The sequence below is a fragment of the Hemicordylus capensis genome, chromosome 6 (assembly GCF_027244095.1).
Source record: "Hemicordylus capensis ecotype Gifberg chromosome 6, rHemCap1.1.pri, whole genome shotgun sequence".
Taxonomy (NCBI): domain Eukaryota; kingdom Metazoa; phylum Chordata; class Lepidosauria; order Squamata; family Cordylidae; genus Hemicordylus; species Hemicordylus capensis.
In genome coordinates this window covers 7,950,722-7,968,127 of record NC_069662.1, presented here as the reverse complement: position 1 = coordinate 7,968,127, position 17,406 = coordinate 7,950,722, and the positions used below count along the sequence as shown (strand labels likewise).

The 17,406-nt window shown below is 43.3% G+C and overlaps 2 protein-coding genes and 1 gene segment (V, D, J or C); 1 reads left to right on the top strand and 2 right to left on the bottom strand.

Annotated features, from left to right (window-relative positions):
* Positions 1-4,943: 4,943 nt before the first annotated feature.
* LOC128329671 (igW heavy chain V region W26-like) lies at positions 4,944-5,886 on the top strand. The segment is given in 2 exon segments: positions 4,944-4,992; positions 5,546-5,886. Coding segments are annotated over 2 exon segments (390 nt in total).
* A 2,577-nt stretch (positions 5,887-8,463) lies between these two features.
* Positions 8,464-9,414, bottom strand: LOC128329668 (olfactory receptor 6M1-like). The gene has a single exon (XM_053261220.1). The coding sequence runs from the start codon at positions 9,412-9,414 to the stop codon at positions 8,464-8,466; it is 951 nt and encodes a 316-aa protein (XP_053117195.1).
* Positions 9,415-15,347: 5,933 nt separating this feature from the next.
* Positions 15,348-16,298, bottom strand: LOC128329667 (olfactory receptor 6M1-like). Its single transcript, XM_053261219.1, has one exon. It carries the CDS (start codon positions 16,296-16,298, stop codon positions 15,348-15,350), a length of 951 nt encoding a protein of 316 aa, XP_053117194.1.
* Between the last annotated feature and the right edge of the window lie 1,108 nt (positions 16,299-17,406).

Below are 17,406 nucleotides of genomic sequence, written 5' to 3'. Positions count from 1 at the left end.
TTGTCATGCCACCTGGTGGCCAAAACTGTCTTATACCATCACCATATTTTTCAGGGAGGCCTCAAACTAATAAGCCATGCCAAGTAGCATGCAGCGTTCAATGCCGTGACTTTGCCACAAGAAAGCCAGAAATCATATTGAACAGCAGCTCGATTTGGAAATAAACCATTTATTTCAAGAGATGTATGGGTCAAGCTCTAACCCATCAGAGGACACTGTTATGGGCGACAAAACTGAAATAAACAGAGGGTGTTCTAGCGCATGTGGTCATATGCTGGAGGTAGAGGTTTAGTGATGGTTAGTGGTTTGGGCCCCGGATATCTCAAGGACCGCCTGCTCCCAAGGGTTTCTGCCTGCTTTACCAGATCATCAGAGGAAGCTCTGCTGTGTGTGTAGACAGTGAGAAAGACTCAGTCATTGAGCACGCGGGACAGGGCCTTCTCAGTCATTGCCCCCAGGCTTTGGAATGCTCTCCTGGTTGACATCCACTCCTCAGTCTCCTTGACAGTTTTTAGGGAAAAAGTAAAGATGTAGCTTTCCCCTCAGGTTTTTGTTTTTACTGCCACTGCTTTGTGTTGTATGTATTATTATTTTAAATGGGTTTTAGATTTTTTTTTAAATAGAGATGTTATGTTTATACTAGCTTTAAGTGCCTGGCGTTGCTCAGGCTTATGGTGTGAGCTTCTCTATTGCATTCTTATCCATTTTGTAGATATACCCATTGTATATCCGCCTGTCTGTCTGAGGTGGTTATCGGGGTTCCCAGGTACCCTATGTTACTCGTAGGGTTCTAGGAAGTCACTTTGCAAAGTTTGGTGTGAGTTTCTCTTATTGCATCCCTATCTATTTTGTGGATATACCTGTTGAATAACTGTCTGTCTGTTGTTGGGGTTCCCGGGTACCCTATATTACTCATAGGGTCCTAGGCAGTCACTGTGCCAAGTTTGGGTCCTAGGCAGTCACTGTGCCAAGCGAAAAAGGCACAAGAATGCATAGGGAACAGACAGACATTCAATTTTATAGAGAGCAATTTATATTATCTATACTTTTGGTTTTGGTTATGAATTGTTTTAATTATTGTAAACTGCTTTGAGATCATCTGTACCTTTGTATTTTAATTATGCATTGTTTTAATTATATTGTAAACCACTTTGAGATTTTTTTTAATGAAATGTGGTATATAAATTGAGAACAATAAATAAATAATGCAGACAACTCCTTTTTCAGTTTTCCAGCTGTCCTGATTCTTATGTGGCAAACTACCAGAGGTATTAATTCCATTTCAAGACATATCTGGGGGGAGCTCTATCTATCTATCTATCTATCTATCCTGGTTGACATCTGTCTGCAAGTTTAGCACACCCACACAGGCCTGCTTCGGATGTCACCTCAGGTTGGCCCAGCATGACGTGAAAATTATCAGAACTGCTGTTGCAGGACCCAAATGCAGTTTCGATTCCTCCCACTAACCTGCAGAGGATACTTCAGTTTGAAGTAAGGTACACTTACTAAACCAAGCATCCGGAGGCTAGAGAGTGGCTGGAATTAAGGGTAGGACGTTCCTCCTGCTCTTCAACTCAATGGGTGTCTATGTATCTGCTTCATGACACTGCTTCATGACACTTCATGTAGTGTCCAATGAAATGGTTTAAGGCTGAGATTAAATCCCCACATTTTTACTGTCCCATTCATAGACATGTAAATGGTGGGGGCAGTTCAGTGATTTTGTGGGGCTAGCTCAATGGGGTTGAAGGGGGAACTGCCAGTAACTGAAATAGCAGCAGCAGAAGTCCTCCCAAAACCTGGTGCCTGGAATCTATCATTTTCTCCCAGAATGCCCCAGGGGACAATGCTACATGATGACATAGACTTCACCATGGGGAAATTCTGGGGAGAAAATGTCTGCTGAAGAATTTAACCTCAGTAATTTGTCAAAATTCTTATTGGCATTATTGTTTTGGCCAATGAAGGGATATGCAGCTTTGATGTGGGGCCAACAAAAGCCACAGGGATTCAGCAATGAGGATGGCACCAGTAGGGAGATGAGTGGTGTGTCTGCCACTGTGGCCAAAAACTGAAGATGACCACCACTGACAGCAAGATCCCCTCTCCAAATTTCCACACCAATGTCAAGTGTATGCGTGTGTGTGTGTGTGTGGGGGGGCTTATTCTCCCTTTGGAAATGGGATGGACAGACATTTTGACACAGCTCCTGCTCAAGAAGAAAGATCTGAAGAGCAATAAAGGAGCATTTCTTTGGCTTTAAAATTGCACACATACTCAGCCACATGTGCCTATGCAAATGAGATGAGATGCTATGCTATGCTATCCTAGTGCCCTCTGCTGCCCATGTCAGGGACTTACACACTTTTCTAAGAGTCATCCCCAATATCTCCCCAAAAGGCATAACTGGGATAAGATGGGGCAGTGATATATCAGGACCATGAAACAGGGATTTTCCCTGGTCAACTGGGCCAATCTGAGCATGTCCAAGACATGTGCTTTGGTCATCAAGGGATGGACATGCATGTGTGAGCAAGTTCTAGATCCTATCATGAGGCCATCTCACCCATCAAAGTCAATAATTACAATAAAAAATTAAGGAAGAGAACTGGTCTTGTGGTAGCACGCATGGATTACCCCTTTGCTAAGCTAAGCAGGTTCCACTGTGGTTTGCATTTGGATGGGAGACTGCATGTGCATGCTGTAAGATGATCTCCTTATGGGCCATAGCTCAGTGGAAGAGCAGAAGGTCATAGGTTCACTCCCCAGCATCTCCAGGTAGGGCTGAGAGAGACTCCTACCTGAAATCTTGGAGAAGCTGCTGCCAGTCTGTGCAGATAATACTGAGCTAGATGGACCAATGGTTTGACTCGGCATATGGTAGCTTTCTATGCTTTCTGTGTTGATTAGGAAGGAACATTAGAACATAGTGAGTCAGACCATTTGTATATCTAGCTCAGTATTGTCTTCACAGTCTAGCAGCGGCTACTCCAAGGTTTCAAGCAGGAATATCTCTCAGCCCTATCTTGGAGATGCCAGGGAGGAAACTTGGAACCTTCTGCTCTTCCCAGAGTGGCTCCATCTCCTAAGGGGAATATCTTCCAGTGCACACACACCAAGTCTCCCATTCATATGCAACCAGGGCAGACCCTGCTTAGTTAAGGGAACAGGTCATGCTTGCGACCACAAGACCAGCTCTCCTCTCCACTGACCACTTGCTGGCCACTTGGTGGAGCCAAAGATCTAACAACTGGAGAATGAAAGATAGCTATTGTCATATGCAGGTTCTTTTGCAAAAACCACAGAAAATTTCAATATCACTTGACTGGCTGAAGTTATTTTTGACTAGTGCTTCCCCAGCCACCCACAGCTGTGGCTTTTGAGTTTGGTAAACAAGTTAGTTTTAATTTTAATGGGGAGGGGCTGTCGTTCATGCACCATGCTCTTGATGGCACTGTTGCTCCACTGAAGACATGAAGATGCCTTGGACTGAATGTCCGGTTCATGAGAAAAAGTGGCTTTCTGTGTGGGGAGAGGAATGAAAGTGTGAAAGGTCCCTACTCAGTACACCTTCCAGGTGTTAAAAAAACAAATGGTTTCACAGAGCGTGCCATTTTTCATGCCTCTGAATCTGAATTCAGGGAATGAAAGTACAAACTTCACCAGCTGAACTAGGAATGAGCCCTGGTTATTTTATTTAAACTAAATGCAGCTGCAGACAGGTGTGCTAATTTGATCATGGAAGTAGTGAGGGGATGTGAGTTTTCAACATTTTCCCCAGGCACTGTTTTCTGAAATTAAATCATCCAACACTCAACTGCTATATGGTTCATACAGAAAAATATAAGCACATTATTGATGTATTCAAGTTTTATTGCAACCTTCCTCCAAGGAGCTGAAGGTGGTGGACATCTTTCTCTTGCCCTCCATTTCATCCTCACAACAACCTTGTGAAGTAGGTTAGGGAGAGAGGTGGTGGTAGCCCAAGCAGGGTTGCCAGAACCTAAGGGGTATACTTGTGGGTCAAATGGGCCGTAAGCCAGAATTTGGCTTTTTAAAAAGCCAAATCTGGCCACCTAGAGCCCAAGCTCCATGGCTGAGTTGGTATTTGAATTAGGTGTAAACAAAACATCAGACCTGCCTAGCCATATTAGGTATATGGTCTGATTGCTCTAGATGTCTGTTTTGTTTAGAGTTCTAGCTGGATTTGGAAATGCTTGTGTTGCTGTGATAATCCTCTTGGGAATCTTAAAGCTCTGAAGATCAAATGTTTTAATGGGGTGGGAGGGATGTTCTCCATCCCTGGTTCCATTCATTGCTCATGCAGCATCTTTGCGGAACATACCAGTATAAGTATTATGGGCAACAATTATGTTTTATCATTGTGTTTATATGATTCTGATTATCTTCATAACAACCCTGTGAGATAGACTAGCGTAAGTCTATCTTGGTTGACCCAAAGTCATCTACAGCTGAATGAGGTTTGAACACAGCTCTTCCCAGTCCTAGTTGGACACTCTAACCACTGTACCACACTGGTCCTCCATAAACTGAATATATTTTCAGATAATCTGAATAACTCTTCCTCTCTGCCCCGACACCTACGGTTACACTCATACATTCTGCCAAGTGTGTGATGTAGACTTTTTTTTTTTGGTTTAATTATTTAGTTGAAGTTTAAAGTGTTATTTTTTGGGAGCCTCTTCATTCTGCCATGGAATGTAGTACATTCCCATCATGGAAAGGAAACTGTTCAACCATTTATGTGATGAAGGACACTGAGATGGGAGGAAACAAATGAAGATGGGGAATTTCTGAAATGCAAACTAACTTGCTTGTTCTGGATGATATAAGAACTCATGGCTGACAAACTGATTTGTATGTCCAACCAATACATGACATCAACTCTCTGAACCCAAAGCAAGAATCTATCTGACAGCATGCAGATCTTCAGTTACTTTTATCCTGTCCTGTGGCTCTTCTTGCCAGGTGAGTATCAGCAGAACCATAGTTTCTTACAAGCTCAGTTCCCCAACTGGTAAGATCTTTAGCAGGTATAACTACTTATACCTCAGGATCTGAGTTTCAAATGAAGTTTGAAAAGTTACTCTTGCATTAATAAAAAAATAATAATTTATTGGGGGAAACTGCACTTAAGTGCATCATTTAATCACTTAGTTTTGTTTCTGCTCTAGTGACACATATAATGATCACATGTTTCAGTACAGCACAAGCTTTTCTTGGTCCAAAAAAACCTTTCACATAGTCACTCAAAGAGAGATCACCATCATGATCTGTGTCTACTGAATTTACACATCCCAAAATAATCTCTGGAATCCTTAATGTTAGGAAAAATCCCAGGTCATCCACATGACATGTGAACACATTCTGAATAGTGAATTCAAAAGACCAAAACAGTCATTAAACCAAATGCTGGGACAGCTTTGTGACATTTCAGCACACTCTGGAACATGAAATTTGGAAGACATGTATTTCAGTGGTGAATGCTGTCTTTCATTGCTTTTGTGTTGTGCTTCTTTAGGAGGTTCTACTGAATCCATCACTTTGACCCAACCCAGGACAGCAACAGCACCGCCTGGGGGCTCTGTGACTCTGGACTGTGTGGTAACTGGGTATGATATCAACAGGCACCACATGCACTGGTTGCGCCAAGCCACTGGCAAAGGCCTAGTCTACATAGGAGGATTTAGAACTGGGGATCCCATCATAGTTGTCGATGCCTTTAAAGGACGTGCCACCCCCTTCACCAGTGGTTCTACAGCAAAGCTAAGTCTCGTTGCTCTGACAGCTGATGATACGGCCATGTATTACTGTGCCAGAGGAGTCACAATGACTCAGAAAGGGACTTCCTTTGTACAATAATATCCTCAAGAGCTATTGAAGTTCCCCCTCCCCCCCAGTACATCTCTACTGATGAAGCTTTCTTTATTTCAGTTCCTGCTTTGAAAAGAGTTTGGTTGAGCGACGTGCAGGTGGTGAGCCAATGGGCATTTGGGCGTTGCAGAGAATATGACAAGAACTGGGCTGAGGAGAGAGGAGTAGGTGCACAGGTCCAAAGCAGGCAAAACAGATTAGCCCTCCCAACACAGACACCCATGACTGAGACAGCAGTGTCAGGCTCCAGAAGCAAATAAAGGGCCCATTCTCACAATACAAGTTACCTGGGGAGGAGAGAGTTAACCCAGGCAGCTCATTTTGTCTGGGCCACCAGGAGGCCTCCTGACCGAGCAACTCTAGAGTTGGGTAGCCCAGATCTGCTACCCAGGTACAAAGTGAGGTAGGAAGGAAATGGAGCCCAACTTACCTCACTTTGTGGTCATCTGGAGCACCACAGTGGTTAAAATGGTTGCCAGGAATGATGGCCGTAGAGTTCAGTGGAACGTGAGGTGAGGGGAAGGAGCACTGCTACACTGCCATGGCTGCCTCTCTGCTGCTCACATGGTGCATTGTGGGATACAGAAGGATCAAGGAACATAAGCACATAGGAAATTGCCTTCTATCAAGTCAGACAATTGGTCCATCTAGCTCAGTATTGTCTACACAGACCGGCAGGAACTTCTCCAAGGTTGCAGGCAGGAGTCTCTCTCAGCCTTATGTTGAGATGCCAGGGAGGGAACTTGGAACCTTCTGCATTCAAGCTGCCCCATCCCCTAAAGGGAATGTCTTACAGTGCTCACATGTAGTCTCTCATTCAAATGCAAACCTGGGCAGACCCTGCTTAGCAAAAGTAACAATTCATGCTTGCTACCATGGGACTAGCTTCAGGAGGCTGCCGCTGTGTCGGTTGTGCAGGAGCACCAGTGGCAGAGCCCGTAGGAGGCTCCGATTGTCCCAGGTGGTGTGGTCAGTGCTGGTCTGCATTGTGCTGGGCAGCTGAGTGTGATTATGACCTGTGCCACTTGCTTTAGAGACAGAGCGGGGAAATGAAAATGTGGGATGGGAATATGTTAAGTTGCAGGTTGAAATGTTTTTGCTAATGCATATTTGCAAAAAAATACCCCACATGTTAAAAATACTGTGAGGCTCTTCACACAAGCAGCAGTCTGCTCTGGACGGCCGCAGAGGCCGCCCACACGACTGCCAGCTCCGTGATGGAGCTGGCTGGGGCTGGGGAGTTCGGGGGCCGCACAGCCCTCGGATGCTCCAGTATGCTCTGCGCGAGGACGCAGGGCATACTGGAGAGATCCCTGTGCCAGGAGCCTGCTTTTAAGCCGGGAGGCTGCTTTCCCGTGCAGTGGCTACTCACAATTTTTAAAACTGGGTTTGCGGAGCGCTCACTCTGCAAACCTGGTTTAAGGGGTGGGCTACCAAAGTGGGCTAGCCGCTTGTAAGCCACCGGGCTCACCTGTGAGTTCAGTGGTTTACACAAGCAGCAAAAATCGGGCTAGGTGTGTGTGTGTGTATGTGTGTGTGTGTGTGTGTGTGTGTGTGTGTATAGGGGGTTGATCCTTAACTTGTGTCGTGTGTGTGTGTGTGTGTGTGTAGGGGGTTGATGCTTAACTTGTGTCTTAACTTGTGGAGGGTGTCTCTAGCAGTGGCGGGGTGGGGGAGGCCCAGGCTCCAAAAATTACCCAAGTGCATCTCTGGGGAAAAGGCAGGTAGGTTCCTGCCTTTCCCCCAGCCCAGCCCAGCCCAGCCCACTTTGGTCATGAGAACACCCTCAAAGTATACACATAATGCCATTGCACCTGCAGAGGAGAGACCTGTGAAGGACTCAGGGTAGTAAGGAAACATCTAGATGAGCAGCCTTCTACTCATGCAGTGACTTACCAGATGAGAAGACAAACCATGAAAACCAACATATTGCAGTCACTAGTCATAACACTGCAACTATAAATATCAAACAAAGCTTTCCATTTAAGTTGGTTCTTAATGGGCATTTTCTCAAGTAAAGCCAAGTTTTCTTCAGGAATATCTGTTCTGGAGTGATTTGCTGGCAGACTTGCAGTTGGTTTCCGAATTACACCTTACAAGATAAACATTGAAAAAACACTCCAAAAGTAATGAGGAGACACATGTTGCAAATGGCACATGAATATACGAATTCTGACACCCAGACCAGGGCTGCACTAGTGTAAGAATGTTGCGCTAGCCAGTTCCACAACTTTGGAAGCTAGTTATTAGTTCCAACATTGGAAGTTCCAACATTGGAAGCTACTGGTGCAACATCATTGCACCAGTAAAACAAGTGTGCTTGCCATTTCTTCGTCCATATATGTTGCATGGCTAACCACTATCCTCGTTTCACAAGAATAATATTTGCACAAGTGGACCAAGGGTGCAAGAGTGAAGAGCTATGGGCATCCGGTCAGGTGCACAACCTTGTTGGGTGTGCCCATTTTTGTTCATTGCATGGCCACAGCATTAGTCTGGATGTCAGCCACTCTCTCTCCAAGACCCTGCAACACTTTACCATGGGGTTGATTACTAGTGTTGTTTTTACAGCTTTCCTTTGGCAAGAAAGGAGATGTGTTTCAAGGTATCTTTCAAGGCCTCCTTCACTCTCTCATTCCGCAGTGTATATATGAATGGATTAAGTAAAGGGGTCACCACAGTGTGAAGAAGGGCTACTGCTTTGTAGAAACCTGATGAATGGGTTTTCTCTGGTAGCAGGTACATGAAAATGGAACATCCATAAAAGACTGAAGCCAGCGTGATATGAGCTGCACAGGTTGAAAAAGCTTTTTGCCGTCCATTAGCAGATGGGATGCGCAAGATGGTGGCGATGATGTACAGGTAGGACACTGACGTCAACAGAAGTGAACACAAGACTATAAGGGATGTAGATACATAGCTAATCAATTCAAGGACAGCTGTGTCCTTGCAAGCTAACCTCAACACTGGTATGATGTCACAGAAATAGTGGTTAATGACATTTGGGCCACAGAATGGGAGTCGACACATGGCAATGGTTGATGGCAGGAGAGACAGGAAAGCTCCAAGCCAAGTTGCAACTGCAAGCTGGAATGTGAACCAACCGCTCATGATGACTGAGTAACGCAGTGGATTGCAGATGGCTATGTAGCGATCAAAGGCCATCACAGCCACTAGGATGTAATCGGAAGTGCCCAGGAAGAAATAGAAATAAATTTGGACCATGCAGCCCATGTAAGAAATTACTTTGGTATCCATGATGATGTTCCTCAGCATTTTGGGGACAATGGTGGAGGTGAAGCAGAGTCCTGAGAAGGAGAGGTTGCAGAGGAGCCAGTACATGGGCGTCTGAAGCCGGTAATCTGTCCACACTAAGAATATGATCACCAGGTTCCCAATTAGCGTCAGGATATAGGTCAGCAGTATGCTTAGGACGACAAGAACCTTCACTTTCTGGATACCAGGAAAGCCTACTAAGATGAATTCCTTCACTGTAGTGGTGTTCTGAAATATCATAACTCTGTTATAAAAAGGTCTATAGGAATAAAGACAGTTGAATGAGTTTAGTGCAGTTGTTCTGGTTCAGACTGCAAATCAGTGTGAGCCATCCACTGTTACTGGAATTGTTGCGTTTTTGCTTTCATACGACATAATTATAATGGACGATATTCACATCAACACTGCATTTTCACAACAAACAAAGCTGCACACCCACATAGTCTGTGTCATAATCTGCATAACTGTGCAAAATTATGAAGTTGTGTTCTTGTGCAAACATCCAGATGGAGGAAGAGTCTGCCTAGCAGGAGGTACACCCGAGATTGTGTGCCATGTTGGACAGGCACAAGATTGTGCTAGTGCAATACTAGTCTGGAACACAAGCTACAGATGCACAGTAGCTGAACTATCTAGTGCAACATCCTGGCACTTTCCCAGGTTTGCACAAGCACATAAGTCTGAAATGTTGGGCATAATTTTAAAACTGGACCAACTCCTCCTAAAAGGACCATTCCTTTTAGTGAATGTAAATATTTAATTAGGAGATGGAGCAAGTCAAAGAACATTCCAGAACATTCTGTTGATGGGTCCTCTCAACCTCTAAATATCTTTTTAAAATTTTGTTGAAATCTAAAGCATTTTCCATCTAAAGGATGCAATGTTCAGATTAACAAAACCATGACATGAGGACAATATCTTCATTATCCTGTATATCTTTGTCAGGAAATAAAGGCTGACCTCTTCTCTTCTGAATTGCTCAAGCATTGGCTTCCTTAATCTTGCAAAAAACTAATTATGGTCCAGAAAAGTCCCCTGGTTCTTCTGGAATGCTAAACACATGATTAATTCATACCTATGAATACCACACTGAATTTTAAAGGAATTGACTTTGGCTCAGGCTTGCCCATGATTTCTGAAAATATCTGAACATCTGAGATACAATTCAAACATAACTGATATTTAACTCCACCCAAATAATGCAAGATGGTTAGAAAACAGAGAATACATTCTAAATAAATTGTGGTATCTCTCCGTCCCAGGATTCTTGGAGAAAATGTGGGATACAGCTGTAATACATTGGGCTGGTTCAGACCATACCCCCAAATCAGCCCACATGATTATGAAGGTAAATGTGCTAAGAATCTTTCTATCCTGGATGTCCCGACATTCCCCTGGAGCACTTCTTTTTTCATATTCGGGGAGCGGGGGGGGGGTGATCTGAACCACTGCTCTACACACAGCTGAAATACAAATATTTGGAACATGTTCTGATCAGTGGTTGGGAAAATGTGAGTTTTGGGTGGTATAACAATATTTCAAATAAAAATGAATAAATAAATAGGTGGTTGATAAATTATCAATTTATTTCAAATGAGCCCAAGTGATTTTCTTCTTCTTGCCTATACAAACTTCCAAGGTGCCCCAATCTATCTCTCTGCTATCACATACCTTAAGGAAATATTCGGCTTCAAAATTTGAAACTTGACTTCTGCTGGCCAAAGGATCCACCATGCAGACGTTGTCGTTTTTGTGACCACAGAGCAATGAGCAAAAAGACCTAAAGCAAATGAACTGAACTGGAAACAATGGAGCAGCCTTAAGCTGCTAAGGCTGGCTCATCTATTTGCTAAACTATAATGTACCTTTTTTAAAAACCACCAGCAGCAGTGCAATATTGCTGGAACTCAAACTGTGGAGCCTCAAGTGGCCACTAGATTATGAATTAATGAGATGCATGTCTCATGGGAGACACAATTCAGTGTTTGGATTCCCATGAGCCTACATGTTGTTGAAGCAACTCCTCTGAATTACAGAAGTAAAACTCAGTCCAGAGTAATGGAGGTTATCAATCACCAGCATGGTGAAGTCGAAGCAAGAAATAGAGGACAGTTGTGCAGTTCATGATCCCATTACACATAGGGCAGATTCACACATAGCAGCAAACCTCTGGTTCCTCCAGGCCAAGATGAAGTCAAAGATATTGGCTTGTTGGAAGTAACCAAGTGCAGCCAGAGGTACACCTTGGCAAGGCACTGGATGCTATTCCAGACTGCCTTGCACTGCCCTTTGACTGACAATCCTTCTGTACATCTTCACAGCCACGTGCCCTCTTCCTGGCTCACCTGGAACATGCTAGAGGTTCATGAAGAGTGTGGGTTCAGATACAGCACAAGCCTCAAGTGGAGAATTACTAGGGGTGACAAGCAGTGTTCCCTCTAACCGGGAATCCCAGATGTTGTTGACTACAACTCTCATAATTCCCAGCCAAAGGCCATCACAGCCAGGGATGCTAGGAATTGTAGTCAACAGAATCTGGAATTCCTGGTTAGAGGGGAAGCTGGTGACAAGCCAATTTTGTTGTACAGCGAGGTTTCCCACCCCAAGGGATCATGTGATTCCTGCCATAGGGTGGGTTCACATGATCACAGACCACTGGGTAACCAAGAATGCAAGTAGGTTCCATGTTATATATGAATGTACCCATAGAATGCCAGCTTGGTCTGTCTCATCTAACTGATTCTAAAAAAACACACAAAAACAACCCTTCTCAACTCAGTTCAGCCTCAGAGTTTGTTACATGAGTAGAAGCAAGCAGAAAGAGAGTTAATGACCTTTAGAACCTGAGGCATTCTCAAGTCCCCTCTGATCATGGATTAAACAATCATGTAGCGAGGATGTTCCCTCTGGTTGGAAGAGTTCACAGGACTTTCAAGCAACACAGTGAATCATTGGACAGAGGAAGTTGGGGTGGGATTCCTTATCCTGATTATCTCCAAGAAATCTAGAGTTGTGCTTGGAACCAGGGACTCCAAGGTCAAAGGTGAATGCCATCTCCTTCAGGTCACACAGATTCCCCGGAGACATCTCAGGTCCCATCTTATAGCTTTAACGATGAAACATATATTTCAAAAGCAATGGTTGGAATCCAAAAAGCTATTCAACAAGGCTGTTCACTTGGGCAGTCCTACCTGGGCTTCCACAACCTTACCAGGGTAGGGCTTCTCATGTGAAGCAACAGGATGAGGGCCAATCCCTGTGCTGCCCCACTGGGTAGCCTGGTTTTGCTCCCCAGGCTTTTAGAGGCCCTCTTACCTCACTCCCCAGTCATGTGTGTAGATGTGGCAGCCCAAGCAGACACATATGCCAAATTCAGACATAATAGGAAACTGGAGGTCCCTTCACCTCTGGTTTCCAAAGCCTACCACACCAGAGTTAAGGGTGAGAAGGGAGCCCCAGTTTTTCTTCCCAAACTCCACTCTGAACAGGGTGGAGTTTCGCTGCCCTTACCTCCAGGTCTGCGGTACCAGCGTTACATCCGATTGCTGACATCACAGTTTTGGACCCATGGAGGTGAAGTTGAAGGTGGAAGCTCATCCCTCACTCCAGCCCTATTGGCTGTTTGGGCTGTCCTGTCAAGAAGGAAGCATGCAAAGCCAGCTCCACTGCCTTTCTGCAGTCTCAGTGATCACCATCTAACCAGGTTGGAAAAGTCTGTATCACACTGGGCCCAGTCCAATTTGAATTCAGACAAGCCACTTTTTAAAAGGCACTTCCAGTCTGAGTTTGAATTGGCTGTGCCAGTTCAAATTGAACCGGTTTGATTTGAACCGGTTCTGCAAAACCGTACAAGCCAGTAAAGTAAAGTTGTGCCATCCAGTCTGTGTCGACTCCTTGGTGACCACAAAGCCATGTGGTTTTCTTTGGTAGAATACAGGAGGGGTTTACCATTGTCATCTCCCACACAGTATGAGATGATGCCTTTCAGCATCTTCCTATGTCGCTGCTGCCCGATATAGGTGTTTTCCATATTGGGAAACATACCAGCGGGGATTCAAACCAGCAACCTCTTGCTCCTTAGGCAAGTTACTTCCCCACTGTGCCATTAGGTGGCACAAGCCAGTACATACGTAACTACATTCAAATATAGACAAACATGTCCTATAAAAAGAACAAAGACGACGTCTATGGAAAAATCCCAACAACCTGCACATAACACTGCAGAGTATGTCAGTCACTGGATGTTGTTTTGACAAACTACACAACTCTAGTTTGCACAACCCCTGCCACATTCACTCCGCAGTTTGTGATCTTACATCTATCTCTAGCTCTACCTCTACCACTGTTTCTATCATCTCTGTCGCTGTCTCAATTGGAGGTTTAAGCATTTTTATTTAAATATGCCCAAACAAGTAAGAGAACAGGTAAAATGGAATGTACCAACATTTGGTCGCATTTTCCTCCTACCATGGCACTGTAAACTGTGAAGTGTTGCTATCCTGGAAAGAAAACTGGTCAACCTGTTCATGAAGCAACACAAGTGGGTGTTGGAAGAAGGGAACAAATGACAGGAGAAGGGGTATTTCTAAAATACAAACTAATTTGCTTGCCGTAGATCATGGATGGCCAACCTGAGGCACCCCAGCAGTTGTTGAACAAATGACAACTCCCCTCGTCGCCAGTTACAATAAACTGAAGATGGGAAAGGTTGAGTTATAAGCTGATAACAGTGAAAGAGCCTCAGGTTGGCCACCTAGATTATATAAGGGCATGCAAGTGTTACTGGACTGTATGTCCACTCAGAATAGAGACCAATATTTTTCCAAAGGAAAGTTCAAAAGAGTATTTCAGAGTCTCTCCAAGAGAAAAAGAAAAGAAATGCAAAGATAATTTTAGGCTTCCTCTGAAGGACAAAAATTACTGAGCAGAGGGTTGGGTTTGAAGATCTCCAAGATCCAGTCCAATTCTAACTTTCTAATGAAATACTTTTATTCTTGGTTATTTGGCTGAGTCTGAGCACAGAACTGTGCTACAATTAATAAGATTTACACTGAAAAAGAAATATTTCCTCCAATCCATTCACCAGTCCTTGGTGAACACCATTCATGATACTTTCACAAGGGCAGTGTATGGCCACATGAGCTCAATGCCTTCCACAGCTAGTCCACAAGGCTGACCAGGAGTGGGTCTATTCATACAGATAGCCCTCCTCTTCATTCACCCAAACACAGGGACCAACATGTTACACACATGCATCATCATGAGCTGCAGCAAGGGAAATTTCACTCCGGAAAAATTAAATTCTATTGTATCAAAAGATGCAAGACAATCATTTCAAGGCAAACTGGTTCATGGGCACAAATTCAAATCAAATGACAGTATATTTCAAATTAATGGGATACTCACATTTGAAAAAACCATATTGAATCTGACTCTGCAAAAACCCAATGCAAAATATGGCTAGCCAGCTGCTCGGACCCTCTACTCCCCCAAGCTAAGAATAGGGGCCCCTGGTGTGAATACACACACAGAAGTATGCAGATTACAACAAGGCAGTTTCTGTGGATTTCATGTCAAATACTAGAAGGAACCAAACATCAAGTTATAGTCAGGCAAAGTAATTAGCTTCTCCTGCCATCACACACAATATCTCTCTCTATCTCTATCTCTCCCTCTCTCCCTCTCCCTCTCTCTCTCTCTCTCTCTCTCTCTCACACACACACACCCCTACCTTACAACATGAATGAAATGACAGCAGGGCTCTACATGTAAGCAGATGCTTGCATATGATTCAAGCAAATCAGAGAAACCAAACTCTAGGTGGGAAGAAAAAGTCCCCCACCCTGTTCTAGAATTATTAGCTGATTCCACAATTATTAGCTGATTCCTTATCACCCCAAATCTAGTTCTCAGCTCCTGAGCGTGAAGCAAAATCCATCAAATAATTGTTTCACAGATTATTCAATGGAAATTCCCGCCGGGGCCTTACTTTTGGAGTGACTTGCTGACAAACTTTCAATTTGGTTGATTACAAATTGGAAAAAAACAGCATGGAAGTGGTCAGCAAATTCATGTAACTAATGGAACATGGGTATGTTTCTTTGAATCACAACCAGTTTCTCCACAAAACCTTGCAACTTCTTATAATGATGTTGATTGACTGAAGTCATATTTTATGATGTTCTTTTGGCAAGGAAGGAGATACGTTTCAAGGTATCTTTTAAGACCTCCTTCACTCTCTCATTCCGCAGTGTATATATGAATGGATTAAGGAAAGGGGTCACCACAGTGTGAAGAAGGGCTACTGCTTTGTAGAAACCTGATGAATGGGTTTTCTCTGGTAGCAGGTACATGAAAATGGAACATCCATAAAAGACTGAAGCCAGCGTGATATGAGCTGCACAGGTTGAAAAAGCTTTTTGCCGTCCAGTAGCAGATGGGATGTGCAAGATGGTGGCGATGATGTACAGGTAGGACACTGACGTCAACAGGAATGAACTTAAGACAATAATGGTAGTTGACACGTAGCTCAACAGTTCAAGGAAAGTGGTATCTGTACAAGCCAGCCTCAGCACTGTTATGATATCACAGAAGAAGTGGTGAATGACATTTGGACCACAGAATGGGAGCTGAAACAAGAAAATTGCTGATGAAAGAACTGACAGAAAAGATCCAAGCCAAATTCCAACAGCAAGCTGGAATGTGAACCAGCCACTCATGATAACAGAATAACGCAGTGGGTTACAGATGGCTATGTAGCGATCAAAGGCCATCACAGCCACTAGGATGTAATCAGAAGTGCCCAAGAAGAAATATAAATAAATTTGGATCATGCAGCCCATGAAAGAAATTACTTTGGTATCCATGATGATGTTCCTCAGCATTTTGGGGACAATGGTGGAGGTGAAGCAGAGTCCTGAGAAGGAGAGGTTGCAGAGGAGCCAGTACATGGGTGTCTGAAGCCGGTAATCTGTCCACACTAAGAATATGATCACCAGGTTCCCAATTAGAGTCATTGTATAGGTGAGCAACATGGTCAGGAAGACAAGAATCTTCACCTTCTGAATGCCAGGAAAACCCACCAACATGAATTCCTTCACAATGGTGTCATTTTCAAATCTCATGTCTTCTATTTAAAAATTGACTGTAGAGATAGAGAAATCTGAATGAGTCTTGCACATTTTTCCTGGTTCCAGTTTGTTTATTTATTGAAATCTTCATATATACTGCCTCCTCCAAAGACTCTTGGCAGTGAACAACTATGCTAATGCTAATGCTAATGCTAATGCTAATGCTAATAATAATGCTAATGCTAATAATAATAATAATAATAATAGGTGATAGCAGAATAGAAGAAAAAGAAATAGAAAAAATAACAAAATACAAAGATCTACAAATTGAAATTGAAAGGCTGCAGCAGAAGACGACCAAAATAATCCCAGTAGTAATTGGAACCCTAGGTGCAATTCCAAAACACCTTGAAGAGCACCTCAACACCATAGGGGCCACAGAAATCACCATCAACCAATTACAAAAAACAACTTTACTGGGAAGAGCCTATATTCTGCGACGAACAGCAACAATATTGATAATAGATTTTGGCCATCCCAGGTCCTTGGGAAAGACTCAATGTCTGGATAAAACAAACCAATCAATAACACCTGTCTGACTGTGATAATAATAATAATAATAATAATAATAATAATAATAATAATAATAAAAAACAGGTGGGTCTTAAGAAGGGACTTAAAAGCATCCAGGGAGGGGGCTGAATGAATATGGGGGGGGGAGAGTGTTTCAAAGAAGAAGGGCAGTTATAAATCACATTCACGATCATCAGGATGTATTTGCCTAGATGTAGTGGTACCATAGGCAGCATCCAGACTAAGTGAATCATGACGAAGCCTCATTGAAATGAATTCAATGCATATTAGCCATGACTTGTTAATTTCAATAGTGGTTTGTCATGACTGCCTAGTTTGGATGCTGTCTGAACTTTCTAAGTCAGATCCTCTATTTTTGATCGAAGTTTTAAAAAAAATTGAGATAAGAACTAAGTAGACAGTTCCCATAATATTTTCAATGAAAAGCAATACAAATGTTCAAATTACTAGACTCCAAATATAACTGTAGAAATATCTATTGTCCAGTCCTCCATAGAGCTGCCTACCAGTTGCCTTCCATAATATAACCCCATGACATGATCCCTTAAATTTTTTTAATTTATTTTGG

Bases quoted from the DNA above. Each gene is read 5' to 3' on its own strand.
- LOC128329667 (XM_053261219.1), bottom strand. From the start codon at position 16,298: ATGAGATTTGAAAATGACACCATTGTGAAGGAATTCATGTTGGTGGGT.
- LOC128329668 (XM_053261220.1), bottom strand. From the start codon at position 9,414: ATGATATTTCAGAACACCACTACAGTGAAGGAATTCATCTTAGTAGGC.